At 39.7% G+C, this 17,630-nt stretch overlaps 2 protein-coding genes across 2 annotated transcripts in view; one reads left to right on the forward strand and one right to left on the reverse strand.

Annotated features, from left to right (window-relative positions):
* LOC148717550 (uncharacterized) overlaps positions 1-4,994 on the forward strand; it is a 9,744-nt gene extending 4,750 nt beyond the window's left edge. Inside the window, exon 2 of the mRNA XM_088743131.1 lies at positions 2,852-4,994. Coding sequence (XP_088599257.1) covers positions 2,862-4,043 — 1,182 coding nt within the window. The 5' untranslated portion in view covers positions 2,852-2,861 and the 3' untranslated portion in view covers positions 4,044-4,994. The remainder of the gene's footprint in view (positions 1-2,851) is intronic.
* Positions 4,675-17,434, reverse strand: LOC111340861 (uncharacterized). The gene is made up of 7 exons (XM_088743130.1): positions 12,263-17,434; positions 10,723-10,841; positions 8,729-8,787; positions 8,278-8,430; positions 6,079-6,174; positions 5,843-5,945; positions 4,675-5,091 (listed from the first exon to the last, which is right to left on the reverse strand). The coding sequence occupies exons 1-7, from the start codon at positions 16,623-16,625 to the stop codon at positions 4,969-4,971; spliced, it is 5,016 nt and encodes a 1,671-aa protein (XP_088599256.1). The 5' UTR covers positions 16,626-17,434; the 3' UTR covers positions 4,675-4,968.
* Positions 17,435-17,630: the final 196 nt, after the last annotated feature.

The raw sequence follows: 17,630 nt of genomic DNA on the forward strand, positions 1-17,630 counted from the left end.
ATTGTACTTCACATGAGTCCATTTAAACTCATGTACTATTGACCAAACAAGCTCGGTCAATAATCAATTTATTACCTAAAAAGAGGATTGCACCAGCAAACGCTTCCGTCATCCACCATTACTAATTACGCGGTATCTTCATATGCAAGATAGGCTAAGAATATAGTTTACATTTAAGCCTACAGCCACCAAGTAATTTATTTACATTTACATGCCATGGATAAGGACAATTTCTACTGAAAATTCATTTTGGTCAAGGATCACTACAAGCGGGCTTCTCGAAACAGCTGGTGTCGGATTAAGGTGGCTCAATAGGGTTATGCAAGATCACGAAGCGCGCGCCAGTGACATCAATCGAAAGTTAATATTCTCGTTGTTTTTGCTATTTTTCAAATCAAAACTACTGAAACATAAAAAACAAGGGCCTAAATTTGCTGTACAACAGTCAACTCTGAAGTCAAAGCTTTTAGTCCCAAATTAAAACTATTCAAATATCGCCATTTTTTGACGTCTGTTTGACTTTGATTTCAATTTTCTTCAATTTCCTCCGGTAAAATTTTCTATTATTCTCCGACCGGGTAGAGTCTGACAAGACGAAACTTTTAAAATCGAAAAAAATAGGGGTTGTCAAGGTAGTTTTATCGCTTTTAACATTTTTGTTGTTTTTTGGCTGGGCGAAAAAATTGCCTTACAAATTTTTCTTATAAATTCACGGAAAGGAAAGTTAAGAGGGTATAACATCTCTGCCAAATTTCAAGGAATTTCACCGAAGGAAATACGAGAAATCTGAGGGGAAACTTTCTATTTTCTCACCTCAATGACAATCACGTCATCAGAATAGGAACTCGCCAAGATCGCTATTTGAGCATGCGCGAACTTTCGAACCACGCGGTTTTGTCGAGGACGAATGTGTAAACACGGGCGATCATTATCTTTGACGTTTTTGTACAAACTGCTTTTGACCTGAAAGTCAGTTGAGAACATACCTTAATTCACTATGCCGCAGAATCCTTGGAAATCTCTTCGAAGTGTCTCAAAATTGCGGATAATTAGGACAAGCTTGACAGGAAAATCTTACCAAAAATTAAGACTTCCGAATAAAGTAAAATGTACTGACCTCACGTGCTCGTGTAATTCGTTTTGCTGGGGGTTCGTTTTCCTTGGATATGTTATCATACTGGAGCTTCCTTTTGGCATTCCACGTTTTGAACCCTCCGTGTAACCTTTTTATTTTTGTTTCTTTTCTGGTTTCGATCACTTCCACTTTCCGAAAGCGACCTGACGCATTACGGATGTTCTGTAGGCGTTGTGTAAACTTCTGGTCTTTCACTGTCAATATTGTGCTCATTACTGGAAAGTATCGATGCCGTTTCACTCTCGTCAAGTAAACTTCGCGATTAGGTGACAAAAATTGTGCACTCGCGTGAAGCCGCCATGTTTGTTTACATATTTGATGCCATTTGAAGGCTCGCGCCATTTTCGTACCCATTCTTCGCCCAGCCAAGAAACCCTATTGAGCCACCTTAAACTCTGACATCACCAGGTTGCGACTGACATGTGAGTTTACCTAATTTAGGGTTTAAGTGCGTTTGAGCAAACAATAGTCATTAGTGGCGGCGGAAGACTAGGTAGATTACATTTTCTTGAGACCTCGTTAGTTTTGAACATTTATTGAAATTTCCTTCAAACGTTACTGACAGCCCTTTTTTGAAGAATGTACACTAAATTTGAAGTGAACTAAATCCAAGTCTGTCACAAGCTGTAGATTTTCGGAAATGGTTAACAAGATAGATAAAGTGGAATCCAGAAGGTAGGGAAATCTTTTATTCAAGTTTAATCTGAAAATTAGGCAACAATCATAATTAGATTTTTTGTACACAAGGACACAAAGCCTTGTTTGTTAGTCGTGGCCGATCATTCTAATCTGGTTATTTGTCGAAACTAAAAGGCAAAATAAACCAGAATTTACTTCGACAACAAAAATTCTTTGAACGAAAAATGAGATAGGAATAAAGTTTTTTTTAAAAAAAACAATTTCAGTGAGGATAAAATCAACTTAACCGACAGGTGCTATAAAAAAGTAAAACAGAGTTTTCACAGCCAAACGTAAGAGTAAGGATTATTGCTGAAATTGCTCTGTGTAACTAAACATAAAGTTCAAATCTTAGTCGCATTATATTGTTGTCGTAGTGCAACTGCTGTCTAAGATCGACTGTGAGTGATATTATGGAATTCGACACAAAACATTTTACTGTGATAGTGCATGTGTGTCATTCAGACCCCTATGTTAGTCAGCTTACTTTGCGAATCAGTACAACAGCAAATAAATTGACGCACACACTTTGAACTGCAAAATTCGCCTACAAAAACCTGGAGACATCCTCTTAATTAGTGTTGAATGCTTGAATAAAGGTTTCAAATTTAATTCAAATATATATTTTTTTGTGTATCAAACGATCTTTTACATTCAGAACTACCTTTTGGGGGAAATTAAGACGTCTTGTCGGAAAGCACCTCCTTTCGATTCAATCGCGTACGCTGCTTCATCTGACAGAACTCAATTTTGGCACACGATCACTCATAAACATACTTTCAGTTGATCTTATGGAAAAACCTTTTTCTTTTGTGACAATACAAAACTTTCAGGATATGAACCAGGAACTGTTAACTTAACAAGCGTACAAGTAACTTGACATTTACAAAACAGTTTCGTCATGTTTTCGCTTAACGAATCAGTAGTAGTACAACTACATTTAAGCAATTTTGTTAGAATCAATTTAAAACAAATACAAAGTAACAAATTAAAAACAAACCATATATCACTTGGTCTGTGACATATTTATTTTTACAGAAACTTGGTCATGCTTAGTTGGGTTCTTTTACTGAGTTTTATTCCCCTCTCACTGGCCTTGTCCCGTGCCGACGTCTTGAGGTCGTCTTTGATCGACACTCGACAGAACTATGCATTGCTAGGACACGTGATGTTCAGTCGTGTAGCCAAAGGGGGCCCTGCATGTTCGCAACTTTGCTTATCTAAGCCAGGTTGTCTCTCGTTTAACTTTAAACAACGACAAGACATGGACAGTGACGGTTTGTGCGAGCTCAACAATTTTCGTTGTCGTGGCAACCGAGAGGTGAACCTTACTCCGGCTAAGGGATATGTTTATGGCGAGTTTGTAGACGCTGAAGTAGAACGATACACTTTTACATCATTGGGGGCCCAAGGCCCCCATGGACCAACCAGAGCACAGTTGTCAGGTTACCATGGCACTAGTCTAGAGAGTCTGGTAGATATCATGGAAAAAGGATACCAGCTTTGGAAAGTCCCTGTCTCTGGGAACTACATCATAGAGGCCCTTGGTGCGTCCGGAGGTAATGGAACCTGTCAGAGCTGTATAGGATGGAACCTTGGTGGACTGGGAGCGAGGATGAAAGGAACTTTCTATTTCATTAGAAACACGAGGCTCAAGATTGTCATTGGTCAGCAGGGTCTCCCAGCCGATATCTCCGCACTTCTACCTGGTGGAGGTGGTGGTGGCACCTTTGTTACTCTTGCAATTGACAACTCTAAGATCATAATTGCCGGAGGGGGAGGAGGAGGAGGTCCCGCCAAATCAGGGTATGGGGATGGAGATCCAGGGCAAGCAACCCAAAATGGCACTCGTTTTGGCGGGCATGATGGTACTGGAGGGCAGCGGTACAACACAGCAAGTAAAGCCCTTGATAAAGGGAACATCAAAGCAAGCTCAGGGGCTGGGTATAAAGCCGATGGAGACGCTGATGGGAGTGGAACACCGGCGATGAGTTTCCTTTCGGGTGCTATAGGAGGATTTGCTGCCGTGTGTAATAGTGGGTTTGGTGGAGGAGGGTTTGGAATGACTCATGGGGGTGGTGGCGGCGGACTTTCAGGGGGTGGGATTATCGGCAACGCAACGTCAGGAACCTCAGGAGGAGGGGGTTCGTATAATTCTGGTTCCAATCAGGTAAACGAGGCTGGGGTTAACAAAGGGGATGGTAAGGTTATCATGAGACTCATTACATGATAATTTGCAGATCTTCTGTTTGATTAGTGCTCGGATATCTATTTATATGAGTTGATCTTAAACTTAATTCGATACTCGCGTGGGTCTGTTTGTTCCCCTTTTATTTTAACTAAGTTACACTTACGTCCATTGCATTACCCGGCTCAAGGTTTCTGGTCGACGGTAAAAAAAGCATTTAATTTTGAATTCTCTTTTGTGGACACGAAGGCACAATGATTTCTTTTGTATTTTAATTGTTGTGTGTCTGCCAGAGATCAGGCTAAGCGTTCTTTTTGTTGTTGTTTTTACCCGTTTGGTTACTCAAATTTTCACGAGCAGGCCAAAAAGAAGAGAAACACTACGATATTAGAATATTTTTAAGGCTATTCCGTATTGTAATCAACCATCTATGAAATATGTTTCTCTATAACTGTTTAAAAAGCCCGCCTTGTGTCAGCACACCTTCCTTTAAGAGGCACGAAAAAAATATGTTCTAAGATAGACAAGTCATAGAACCTATAGAATTAGAAAAGAACTTACCCAACGAAGGCTACTCGGTTAAAGTCTAAAAACTGGAGAGTCGTGGGGAATCTTCGATCACAGTTTGAAATGAACCCTTTGGCAACACTGCCGAGACTAAGTTCAGTCTCCATTCAAATGTTTAATCCTTCAATTTTATTCGACCAAACATACAAAGCAAAAACAATGTGATTTGTGAAATCTGGATGACGTGTAAAGTACACTTGCATACTTTGCTTCGATAAACACTAATGCGTCATAAAGTTGAACTTGTTGATAGTTAAGATGAAATGCTTAACGTTGTAACATGCACATTAATGCATATTTAGATTAACATAGATCGATAGTCACCGAGCTTCTCAAAAAATTATAAATAAAGCATGATCGCTCTTTTTCTTTTAATAGTTGTAAGTAAAAGATGAGAAAGTTAATAAACCTTTTTGAGCTCACAAATCTCTTGTGATAAAGCTCTCCCTTGTTCTCGAGCTTGCGCGATGGACGACAAATGTTCGCTTCTTTCACGGTCTAATTGCGTCTCAAGTTCGGATACCTACACGCAAAATAACAAGAGAGAAAGAGAAAGGGAAAAAATGCGGGATGAATCTTGAATCCTTAGGGACCAGTCATTATCTATCTCCTAAGAGTTTGAGAGGATCACATAGGAGGAATGAAGGGGTATCAGTCGTCGCTAGGGCAGAGTGAATAAACCGCCAATAAGGGGGAATCATTAGAAAACTACAAAGCCTTATGGAGGGATCAGGTAAATTTTATTCTGACACAACAAAAATCCTCCGCCCCCACAGACGATACATAATAACTAGTCTTTTAAGGCTAAAAATAGTCTGGAAAATAGTGCTGAAAAAAAAAACTGGTATTAATTTGAAGTCCTAGAAGAGAAAGGGAAAGGAGGGAGGACTTGATTGCTGGGTGTGGTCTCAACTAAGAATTCTCCGCGTCAAACACCAAACTTTCACTCCTCCATACCTACAGATATCGAGTTTTGAAATCTATCCATTTTCACACTTGGTCCGTATTCTATACTTTTCGGTCAGTGAACCAAAGGAGCCACGTCAAAATTATCCTTCTTGAAAACTTTATCTCACTTTTTCTAAAATTCATCGTTTGTAAATCGAGTTTATCTCAATACGTATCCTCAATTCCTTTTAAGTTTAATTAGGATTATCCAGTTTTTTTCGATCCCACCGTACGATTACTTCATGGTTTTATGCTAGGTAAAATGGCTAAAAATAACAATAAATTCTAATTTTTGTTGTATACGTATTACATCATTAACCTCTTACCCTGAGGTATAGTCCCTTTAGTTTCTGAGCTGTTTTGTTGTCTATTTTTTCCGCAGAGTGAGCACTAGGGTTCCCGTTGCACATACCTCGCTCGACTATTTCCCTAAAAAGAACAAAATGCAGACTGTCCGTGAAACGAAAACATGGCAACAAGGCACACAAATTTACAGCCAGCATTCCACTGATATCGTATTGTTTTCATCATATATAATATACTTAGTTTATCACTTCAGCACCTTCCAATGGCATCATCAAGAGACTTTTTCAAAGACGTGAAGTCACTCTTATTCCTGTCTTGCAATATGATAATTTCTTGTTGTAACTGATCATTTCTGAAAAACACAAACAAACAAAACGATTATTAATATCATCATTATTACCATGATTAGAATATTTTGTCTTAATTTGGAAGTGACATCTCATAGTGATAATCACGGACTCAATTTGGATGGAAACCAGTGTTTTTTAAATCTAATTGAACAACAATTCAACAGAAAACCTCAATGAGAATTCACACTCTACTCCACGTTCGCGACTAGGCTTGAGTTTTTCAGAATGCCATCAGAAGTTTCTCCGGTTTAAAGTTTTGCTTCCAGCTAACTTGAAAAGGAAAAAATGTCAGGGCCGAAGAATGCAAAATACAAGAGGAATAGAAATCTGTGTTGAATTTGGCTTGATCTTCAGCCTGGAAACAACCGGCTCACTGGCCGGCTCAAACATCTTAATGCTGAATCAGGAAAATGAAATGTCGGAAAAGGAAGAAAAACGAGCCCTATAATGCTACAATCGTCAGGTAAGTTTGGTAGTTCATGTTTTCATGTTTGAACAAGAAATTTTGGTGGAAAGCTGACTTAAGCCGACCACCTACGGCCGACCGTAGGTGACTTAGGCCGACCATCGACTACCTGAGGTGGCTCTCCCATAAGCCTGGTGGCTTCTTGGGTCTCCTCGCCTTCTAACTGTTATCGCTGTAATTTACTATTTTTTAATTGTTAAAATAAGGCAAATGAAGATGATGATGATGATGATGATACCTAATTCTAAATGAAACGAAACAACCGTTAAATTCAGGTGTGAGTTGCGCTATCTATTCTGTGGAGCTGTTGCCGGTGTTTGGAGTGTTTAAATTCTCTGGAAAGGTTACTTTTAAAGCAGTATAAGTCGGAAACACATGCTAAACAGGATAACTTTGGGTCATGCAGAAATAATTGAGGACCTCATACTGTCACCATGGCATCACGGTGGAAGACGTCGACTAAACATGAATTTACATTTTTACTTAGAATTTCGCGAATTGAATTGGAAGTGTTTACCGTCGCCACAAATGGACTTCAGCATAATGTGAGCAGTGTTGAGTTCCTAATACAATTGGCCAAATTTAACTAATTTGCCATGGGGGTTTAACTTCCCAGATCACGCCCATGTTTATGATTTCACATTAGGGACTTTAAGCAGTCAGGACGGCAACGCCACGGAAGACGTCGATTAAAAAATGAGTTTCTACTTTTAGTTAGAATTTCGAAAATGGCTGCATGAGTTTACCGTCTCATAGGGCGCCAGACCTCAAACTCAACATAACGCATAAAAGTAGCGTTGAGTTTCAAATGTAAATTAAAATAATTTGCCGCCGCGGTTTTGCTTCGCAGACGACGCAAATTTGAGTGATTTCACGTTGTTGTTTTGAAAGGACGGCTAAGAAATGTATAAAGTTTTAGAATGCACGTGCTGGGCTATTGTTCTGCCAATTAGATCTATTGTTTTTCCACGTTCTCGTTGCCGTAGCCGTCGTGGTTTGCTTAAAGTCCCTATTGTTGTTTTGCTGAAGAAGGCTAGGAAATGTACAAAGTTTTAAAACTCACGTGCCGAGCTATTATTCTGCTCATTAGACTTTTGTTTTTCTAATTTCTCGTGGCAGTGTTAAGTCGAACCAAACGTATATCAAAATACTTTAAGTGTGTGAAATGATGTTCCATATTCTTACATTTGAGGCTTAATATTGAGTTTTCAGCGTTTGAAAGTATTTAACGGCCAGTTTTATTCCGCTAAAGCTGTAAATTAAGTTTAGATCATGTAAAATACGTAGCTTGACACTGGGAATATGTGCAATAAATTTATTAAGCTGAAAGAATGTGATTACATTATTGTCTTTAATTTGTTTTCCATTAAGATATATGATGTTCGTAGAATAATTCTTCAAAACGTAACAGGGCTTGTTAAATGAAGTTAAAGGTTTATGCACGACCATATAATTAATTCAGAAACGGTACACAACGGTATACAATATTAGACAGACATGATGATCGTGATCGTTACGGACACGCGTGAAAATTGTTTGTAAAATTCTAGGTTGAATTTGAGTGAAGCCGCTTGCGCTTTACAAACAGGATATGAATCCAACCCACAGTAAAGTTACATGTACATCGGAAAACTCATACCTGTGTGCTATTGATTGATGAAAGGCCGCCTCGTTCTTAAGGGAACTCTCCAAATCCTTGATCTTAAACAGAGCATCTCTTAGTCCCATTTCTTGCGCAGTGTTAGCCACCTTGAGATCGTAAAACTCTTTATTCTTGTCATCAAGCTGTTTTCTATAACAGTGTTAAAAAATATTTTTAAATCCAAATCCAAACTCCTCACTCCAAGACCAATTGGCTTTTAATCAGAGAACACTTTGGCGATTCAGTATAATCACTGCTAGAGGGGGGTGATCATGATTTTTCTTTCTCAACGTCAAATGTCAATACTGACATTTAAAAAAAAAAACGCTTGAATTAAACTGACTGGCTCAAATAAGGTTTCGGCCGTTAAAAAACTAACACACAAAGAGGATAAACAATGGGACATGCTAGAAATACAAGAAACTAGACAAAGAAACAAAACAGTTACCTTATTAGGGCCAGTTCAGCTTCTTTAACTGTGGTTTGCACTTCAAGTTTCTCCTTCAGCTGAAAACACACGATAGAAGTAGTCATTCAAAAATGTAGTAGTATTTCAAGTGTTTAAATTAACTGATTTTCAATGCAGAATAAATCTACACTGTTCTTTCTACATTTCCAAAGTTGCTTAAAAGGAGAATCTGATGCAGTAAATGGCTTGAACCCGGGGGTAACATGTGAAGGTGTAGTGTGATCGTCCGGGTGAGTGTAGTCCTGAGAAGGACTGTTGTCGGTGGTAGTGACTGACGTTTCGACAACCTGTGCGGAAGTCATCATCAGAGTCAAGTGAATAGTTGTTGTCAGTAGCAGAATGTTCTTATTTCAGTTCGTGTAAAATGATTGGTCAGTTTTGCCGTGATGTTATTGGCTGTAAGACTCAAGTGGCGTAAGTCGGTCGTGATTGGTCTGTTTCGATCCGTCGGTAAAGTTAGGTCGTTCTGTTCAGTTCGAAGTAACTGTCGTAGTGTGGTGTCGTAGCCACAACTATCAGAACTCTAACACGACCCGCGCAACTGGTATGCGACTCGACAGATAGCTTATCCGACGAGAACAAATGCTTCACCGTGTTTTTTCAAAGAACAACTACAACGACGACTTCATCCGACGAAACACTCGCCGACCCACTACCAATACCGAAACAAACGACACCGCAACTCCTACGACTACAGCAACCATACCGTACATAAAAGGCATGTCTGAGAAAATCTCGCGCATCTTACAACCCTTCAATATTCGCGTCGCCCACAAACCCATCACCACACTACGACAGTTACTAACCAACGTTAAAGACAAGGACGAACCGAGGAACAGACAGGGAGCGATTTATAAGATCAATTGCTCTGACTGCCAAGCCTCCTACATCGAAGAGACTAGCACAAAACTCGCAACAAGACTGACTGAACACAGACGGGCGACGAGGAAAGGTGATGTCAACAATCACATTGCTGAACACCATCGACTTACGAACCACAATAATGACTGGGACTCTCCGCAATGCCTAACCTAAAGCACTGACTACTTTCAACGATTGACTTTGCAAAGCTGGTTTACTAACTTAGAACAGACTCCCCTAAACAGGTGTCCTACAAACGACTCATTCACGAGATAAACATTACAAACGAACCGAACAGAACCACCTAACTTTAACGACGGATCAAAACAGAGCAATCACGACCGACTTACGCCACTTGAGTCTTACAGCCAATAACATCACGGCAAGACTGACCAATCATTTTACACGAACTGAAATAGGAATATTCTGCTACTGACAACAACTATTCACTTGACGCTGATGATGACTTCCGCACAGGTTGTCGAAACGTCAGTCACTACCACCGACAACAGTCCTTCTCAGGACTACACTCAACCGGACGATCACACTACACTTTCACAAGGAGAATCTGTTTACCAATCAAGAGCTTCTTTTCTCGGTGTTGCTTTCCTTATTCTCCGGCGTGACTTTAATGAGCCCGATATGGGGTGATATTGTAAGGAGAAATTAGATGCAGGTCGCTCTTCGGAGTCATAGAGTTAACAGAGGCAGATAACAATAGAATTAGCCCCAGGTTTGGTCACAGAAGGTAACCGCGTCCGCTTAAATGACATAAGTGACCGTTTCTGGGCTCGACACTAACGGTAGCCAACTAGCCACAGACTAGTAGAAGTTCTGTTTTGGCTTGTGGTTTTCGATTTCCACTGGCCAGTTTGGCTATTAAACAAACTGAAATTATTGTAATATTTAAATTGTCACTGGCCACTTGGCTAGTAAGTTGAAAAGTTAGTGCCGAGCCCTGCGTTTAAAGGAGGTCTAATTTCCAGTGAGTATGAAAAGTGAATTCCAGAAATTTGATGGGTAACCGTAAACGGAGGCCTGCTTAATGGATGCCTGACTGTACCTCTTAATCAAAATACAATGAATAACCATTTTATCTTTGATTTATATACCTCGCCATTCGTGGACGCCAAATCACGAACAGTTTTTGACAGGTAGTTCCTCTCTTCCGTCTTTTCTTTCAACTCTTCTTTTAGAACTTTCAGCAGATCTTTCGTCTTGCATAAGGATTCTAAAAAAGTGATAACGATGAGAAATATAGGTAACCTGTAAATTTATTCTAAAACAGGTATACTTGTGCCCATGATTTTTTACAATACAGATTAGAGAAAAAAGTTATGTGTAGATCATAGAAGGATACACAGTGAATATACAACAGGCCTATGGGATGTCTCAAAAATCTGCAACGCCGAAAGTGTGGGAGTTTGCTCATAAATGAATTCATGTTTCGAAACTTTAGAGCACGAACCTCTCCCTAATCGTACGTTCGCCGCGATAAATATGGGTAATTGAGCAAGCGTGATGTCAAAGTAGCCTGATATTGGCCGAGTTTGTTTTCGTTTTCACAAAGCGAGACGAAGTCGAGATCCATAAAAACTCAAAAAAAGGAACAAGGCTAATATCCAGCCATCCTGACCTCACGCTTGGTCAATATAGAATTATTATTAAGAATGACTTGTTTATTTCGAGAGCCTGGAAAGAAAGCCAACTGCGTTTGTAGCACTACAAACCAACGAGGGTCATTTTGACTGTCACGGTCTTCAACCGTTTTTTGCGACTTCATCATCTATACTGTACAAAAGTTACGAAATTCTTGATTCCACTCCCCGCCCTTTTTTCTTGTGCGGGATCAAAGCGGGTAATCCCGAGAGGACAAGGAGGGCCGATCAGAACATAGGATTCGCTTCATATTGCCCAAGGTGTTGCCAGCTATACAATAATAAGCAATTATTGGATGAGGTTGACCATGATATCATGAATGATCAAAACCGAGGTCTGAGTTATCTGTCGAGGCCGAAGGCTGAGGTAGATAACAAAGACAAGAAGTCTCAGGAAATTCATATCATGAAAAAAGCCAACTTCACGAATAGTTTGATAATACATTTTTTTTAACAATCTGCAAAAGAAACACTTCCCTCTGAGTTTGAAATAGTTTGAGAACACTGCACGAACAAGGGGCTTGGCAGCCTTTGAATGTGACATGCAAAATACAATATCCGCTGCAGATACTGTATTTATCATGTCAAATTCATACGCTATTGTCTATTGATTAAATGCTCTCGACCAATAATATTCTTCATTGTAAGTCTAATTAACAATTATTCCACTCGCGCTTGTCGGATATGAGATGATAGATAGCCAACGAGGCGCGTAGCGCGTAGCGCCGAGTTGGCTATAATCATCTCATATCCAACAAGCGCGAGTGGAATAATTGTTTTATTAAAAACGTTAAATTAAATTATTAAATTTATTAAAATTTTTAGCTCTCTTTTAATTTTAAGCTGACACGTACGCTTACCATATTTGTAGATCATGGTATATTGGCTGATATACCATAATGGCTAAGCCAATAAAAAGTCTTGAATTGCATTATCCAATGATCCAGTTTTTAATAATGTATAATAATCTGCAATACTTGCAACGTTTGCCTACCTTGAGTAGTCTTGAGTTTTACTGGAAGCATATCCATGTCTTTGAGAGAGACTGACAAGATTTCTTTATCCTTTCTCAGCGATTCAATTTGAGCACTCATTTCATGTCGCTTTTCCAAAAGACCTGCAACACATTTCTTGTCAGCCTTCAGTTCGGCATCGCACTTCATGAGACGCGCCTTAAGAATTTCGTTTTCTTGTTTAATTCGAAGTATCATTTTCTCCAAACTTTTTATCATGTTCTCCTTTTCCAAGAGCACGTCGTCCATTTTTTGCTTTAATTGTATAGTGGTACTTTTAACTTCTTCGAAATTCTGTATCAAATTATTCTTCTCGCTTATTTCACGGTTTAACCTAGCCTCCAAACTCTTTACCTCATGTTTCAGGGAGATTTCCTCCTTCTGTATAGCCTCCAGCGATTTGTGAGCCTCACACAAGCTCGCGTCTTTAGCCGAGGAAGAAACTTTCAAATTCTTAATTTCCTGCATCAGAAATTCTTTTGAAACATTTGTAGAAGTCAAGGCAGCGTTAAGCTCTGAAATCTCTGCGACTCTGACCTTCAATTCTTCATTTAAAGACGCAATATTTTGTGAAAGGCTCTCGTTCTCTCCTTTCAGATTTACAACATAATATTCAAAAGTTGCTCTGCTGTTGTCATCGGCTTGTCTGGCCTTGCCAAGCTCTGATATCAAGTTTTCCTTCTCGTTCTTTAGCAGAACGAGCAATTCTTCATGTCTGTCCAGTTTAGTGTGTAAATGATCTAACTCCTTCTGCATACGGTCTTGCTTCGTCAGTGCAGATGTCTTGAAGTTGTCGTATTCTGAGCAGATTCTTTCATTCTCGGCTTTTCCTTCTTTGACATTTGAAACGAGCGCTTTGGTGTTAAGCTCGTTTTCCTCTAAACTTCTCATTAGCTCTTGAATAGCTTGTTTCAGCTCATCCTCCCTCTGTTTTGCGCCCTCTATTTCTACTTTCTGTGCATTTACTAATTCCTTAAGTTCTTTCATCTGTTCTTCCACTTCATCCTTTCTTAGTCTAATTTCTTCCAGAAGCTCCAGCTGCCGGGTAGATTCCTCTTCTGTGTTTGCTTGATATTTTTCTAACTCATTTATCTCGGTCTCTCTCTCATTTAGCTTAATCTGCAAAGTAACCACATTTTCCTCCAACTTTTCCTGCTTTTGAGCTGTTTCGAAATGGTTCTTTTTGAGCATCTTAACCTTTTGTAACAAAATACTGTTTTGACCCTCTTTTGCATCAGACTTTCGCTTCAACATATGTAACTCTTGAATAAGATCTTGTTTCGCTTCCTCCGCTAAAGTTTTTTCTCTTTCTGTTGACTGCAGCAAAGACTTGACTTGATTGAAATCTTCCAACTCTCGTCCCAACTCCTCACACTTTTCCGTTGTTTGTCGCAGAGTTTGCTCTTTTTGTTCTGCTTCCCTTTTTAGCGATAGATAACTCTCTTGTGATTCTTTCAAACTGAGTCTCTCGCGTGTCAACGCATCTAGGACCCTCTGCTGTTCATCTTCATGTAGCTTTAATTCTTCATCACGCCTCTCCAAAGATTTTGTCAGCTCAGACAACCTGCTTTCTAGAGACATTTTTTCGTTACCAAGTATTTTCAAGTCGTGTTTTAGTTTCGCTTCGTTATCACTTGTTTCTTGGATAATGGTGGCTAAATTGACTCGCATGTCTGCTGTGTCTTTTTCTAGACTTTCCAACATACTCTTTAAACCTAAAATCGTATCATCCTTTTTCCGTGCAGCTAGACGATATTTCACAGCGTTTTCCTGTATTATGGCCTTCATCCTTTCCGCGACATTTTCCCTTTCTCTAAATCCTTCTTCGGCCGACTGAATTACATTCTTTATTTCTACAACGTGGTTTTCTTCCTCAATGTTTAAGTGGGAGTGCAGTTCTCTGTTTTCGGTTTCAGCATTCTCTAACAACTCTTCTTTCTCTCTTAATTTAACTTCAAGTTCTGCCATTCTTTGCTTGTTTTCAGTAAGTTCCTGTTCGTTTAGTCGCATTAATTCAGTAAGTTTGTCCATCTCGGCCTTAGATTTTTCCATTTCTTTCTCCTTTTCGTCGCTTTTTTCTAGTATGTCCTCGTTATCAGTTAGAATTCCCGCAAGCTTTTCTTCTTTTTCCCGTAAACTTCCTTCAAATGTCTTCTCAAGAAAATAAATTTCCTCCTCTCTCAATTTCAGCCTTTTTTCCAATGCTTCTTTCACTGAGCAGAACTCTACTTTTGCTTCTTGCAATGATTTCTGAAGCTCTTTAATTTCTTCCTCTTTACACTTAGCCGTTTCGTCAAAGGATGCTTTCACATCTTTCAGAAGATTATCCTTGGCTCTCAGGGCTTCTTTCCAACATTGGTCCCGCTTCTCTAACTCTTTTTGCCAACCCTTATTACTTTTCTCAAATTGTTCTTGCAATGTTTCAAGATCTTTTTGTTTCAGGGATACAGAATTTGTTAACGACCTCTCTAACGCCTCTTTATCAGCGTTCCCCTGTTCATACTTTACCTTTAGAATTTCCAGCTCTTCAGATAGTTGATCCAGCTCTGCAACCAGTTTGTGTTCTTGCTCTTTTGCATCTTCTAGCAAGCTGCTTAAGTTAGCTACGTCTTTTTCTCGCTCATCAAGGTTGATCTTTAGCTTCTCATTCTCATCCTGAGTTTCTTCAAATCTTTTTTCCAAATCTTCTATCATGTCCACATTATTACGCTCTTTTACAGCTCTATGCTCCATTTCCAAAGCAAATTTCCTCTCAGAAATATTCAATTTTTCCTTTAACATGTTATTTTCTTGATCTCTCTCCCGGATAACAAATTCCAGACTTTTTTTTCCTTGACAGTAATCCGCGTTTTCTTTACGAAGCTGGCCAATCACGTCTTCGAGATTCTTTCGAACAGATTCTAACGACTGCAACTTGGATTCAAGCTCGCAACAAGCGCTGCTTTTACCCTCCAGCTCGCTTACGACTCGTTTCACTTCATTCTCGAGGGAATTTCTCTCCTCTTCTATCAGCTTCATTGCACATCTCCAGTTATCAAGGTCTTGATTCAGGGAATCACATTCCTGCTGCAAGAGTTCTTTCTCCTGAGATTCAATCTTAAGCCTTTTTTGAAGGTCACTAATTTTGTATTCCTTGGCACGAGCATCATCTGATAACACTTGTTTTCCATTTAGTTCATTCATCTTTTTCAGCATCAAAGGTGTGTCTGAATTGATTTCTCTATCGTTTCTTTTCTGAGACAGCTCACTTGCTAACTGCGCCTCGATTAACCCGACTTTAGCAGACAATTCCCCTATGCGTCTGTCCTTTTCTTTTATTAACATTTCTGTTGATATCAACTGCTTTCCTTTCTGCTCTATAAGTTGCTGCTGACATTTATGAACGACATCCATCTCATTGTTTCTTGATTCAGAAGCGGACCGTAAAGCTTCTCTCAGTTTCTTCCGCTCGTTCTTGTGTTCTGCTATCGTGCTTTGCAATTTTGTAACAGCATCTCTTAACATGACAACTTCTGCTTCTTTACCGGATAACTCTGCTTGTAGGCGTTGAATGTCTTTTTCTTTACGTTCGTTTTCTTCAACTTTAATCGTGATAACATTATTCGACGATTCTTTAATCATGTTCATCTGCTTTTCCTTTTCTTTTATCACGCTATCGAGGGTGCGCTTTGAACTTTCATTGTCTTCATATTTTTCTTCTATAATCTCTGACAAAATCGCTTTTAGTTTTTCCAACTCCTGTTCCAGAGCCTTGACAGTCTCCCCGTTTGACTCTTTAAGTTCTTCGATCTGCATTTCCTTATCCCGCAGCCTTCCTTGGTAAGAATGCAAAACCTCCCTTCCCTGAGCATTGGACTTTTTTGCCTCCTCGAGCCAGATTCTCAACCTCATCACTTCTGCGTCTTTTGCGCGTAACCTGCTTTCCGTTGATTTTTCTGCAGAGGCAAGAATCTCCTCTTTGGTCGCCATAAGTTCATCTAAAGTCCGCCTCAGCTCGGAAATCTCACTATTCTGGACACGTATGGTATTTTCGTAGTACATTCTGAGTTCTTCGACCTCGGTGTTTCGCGATTCAACAGCTTCCTTAAGAGCAGCTTCAAGATTTGAGACCTCGCCAACCTTGACTTTATACTCTTCCTGCCAGTAGCTTCGAATCTCTACAAGTTCTCTCTCTTTTTCGTCGAAAACATCTTTGGCAGTCTTCCTTAAGGCATCTCCATCGCCATTTTCCCTGGAAGATCCGGGTGAGTTTCTAAACTTATCTCCATTTCGAGGAAAACAGCCGAGTTGCTGGGTGGCCTCCAATCGTTCTTTTCCCCTTGGACTCATGGTCATTTTCTTCATGTTTAAGAAATAATCTTGGGCCACAAATGCAACGCTCAAGAGGTATTTTCCGCTCGGAGTCTACATATTTCTGCGAGTAACTCGTTCGAGTTTTTGCAAAGCTTAAAATGAGTTACTACTTGTCGAGACGTTTGTGACGTCATTATAATTGTCTAAAGTGCGCGGTTTTCTGTTTCTTCTCTAATGCACTACCGGGACTATATCTTTTGAAACGCCTCTCAGAATTGTAGAATGCATGCCAAAGATTGCCTTGACGAAAACTCCCGCCGCCTTTTGATTACCGACTAATCTTAGGGGCTAAAGCGACCTACTAATCAAACGAATGCGCACCAGTTTGCGAAATTGACCATTACCAGAAACCGATTCGGGCTTGCGCCTTTACAAACTAAAACAATCAAGACCTAGGCTAAAATTTGACACAGCTAACTGATAAATCCGTCTCGAATATTGAATAAATTCGCATAAAAAGGTTCTGTTTTGGAAATACGATTATTTCCCGTGACAGAAACGTGACATTTCCGGAAGGCGTTACTTGTGACGGCAAGTCAATGTGCGATCGCCAAATGCGCGTGACGGTCGAACGCCACGTTCGACCGTCACGCACATTTGACCATCAGAGACATTTGACCATCATACAAGTGTCCCGTACAAAGCAAAAAAAAAAAAATAATAATAATATGAAATCTCCCGCAGCCGGGCTCTCTAACCAGCGTAGTAGGCCAACCAGAAGACAGAGACAGACAAACACAGATGTTCAGTTTAAATCCTACCTCATGTATGTTCTCAAAAATCTTACCAACACTTTTCACTTCAACCACGAGCCGGAGGAAAAGCACGACACAACCTGACCATTCGTTTAATTTCGTATTCACCCGTAACAAACTCACATATATTATCCATGATAATCTCTCAAATAATAATTCATCCCTCAGGTGATTAATTCATGTGCACATGGTGGATTCAGATCCTTTCTCTTGAGTCCAGGGATCACTCCAAAATGATCGA

The sequence above is a fragment of the Stylophora pistillata genome, chromosome 13, assembly GCF_964205215.1.
Source record: "Stylophora pistillata chromosome 13, jaStyPist1.2, whole genome shotgun sequence".
Lineage (NCBI taxonomy): Eukaryota > Metazoa > Cnidaria > Anthozoa > Scleractinia > Pocilloporidae > Stylophora > Stylophora pistillata.

What these genes read in the sequence shown, in the direction of transcription:
- LOC111340861 (XM_088743130.1), bottom strand. Translation starts at nt 16,625, where the DNA reads ATGAAGAAAATGACCATGAGTCCAAGGGGAAAAGAACGATTGGAGGCC. An exon ending in CATCAATCAATAGCACACAG is followed by an intron (nt 6,175 to 8,277) that starts GTATGAGTTTTC and finishes TGTGTTTTTCAG; the next exon opens with AAATGATCAGTTACAACAAG. An exon ending in CTTGATGATGCCATTGGAAG is followed by an intron (nt 5,946 to 6,078) that starts GTGCTGAAGTGA and finishes TGTTCTTTTTAG; the next exon opens with GGAAATAGTCGAGCGAGGTA.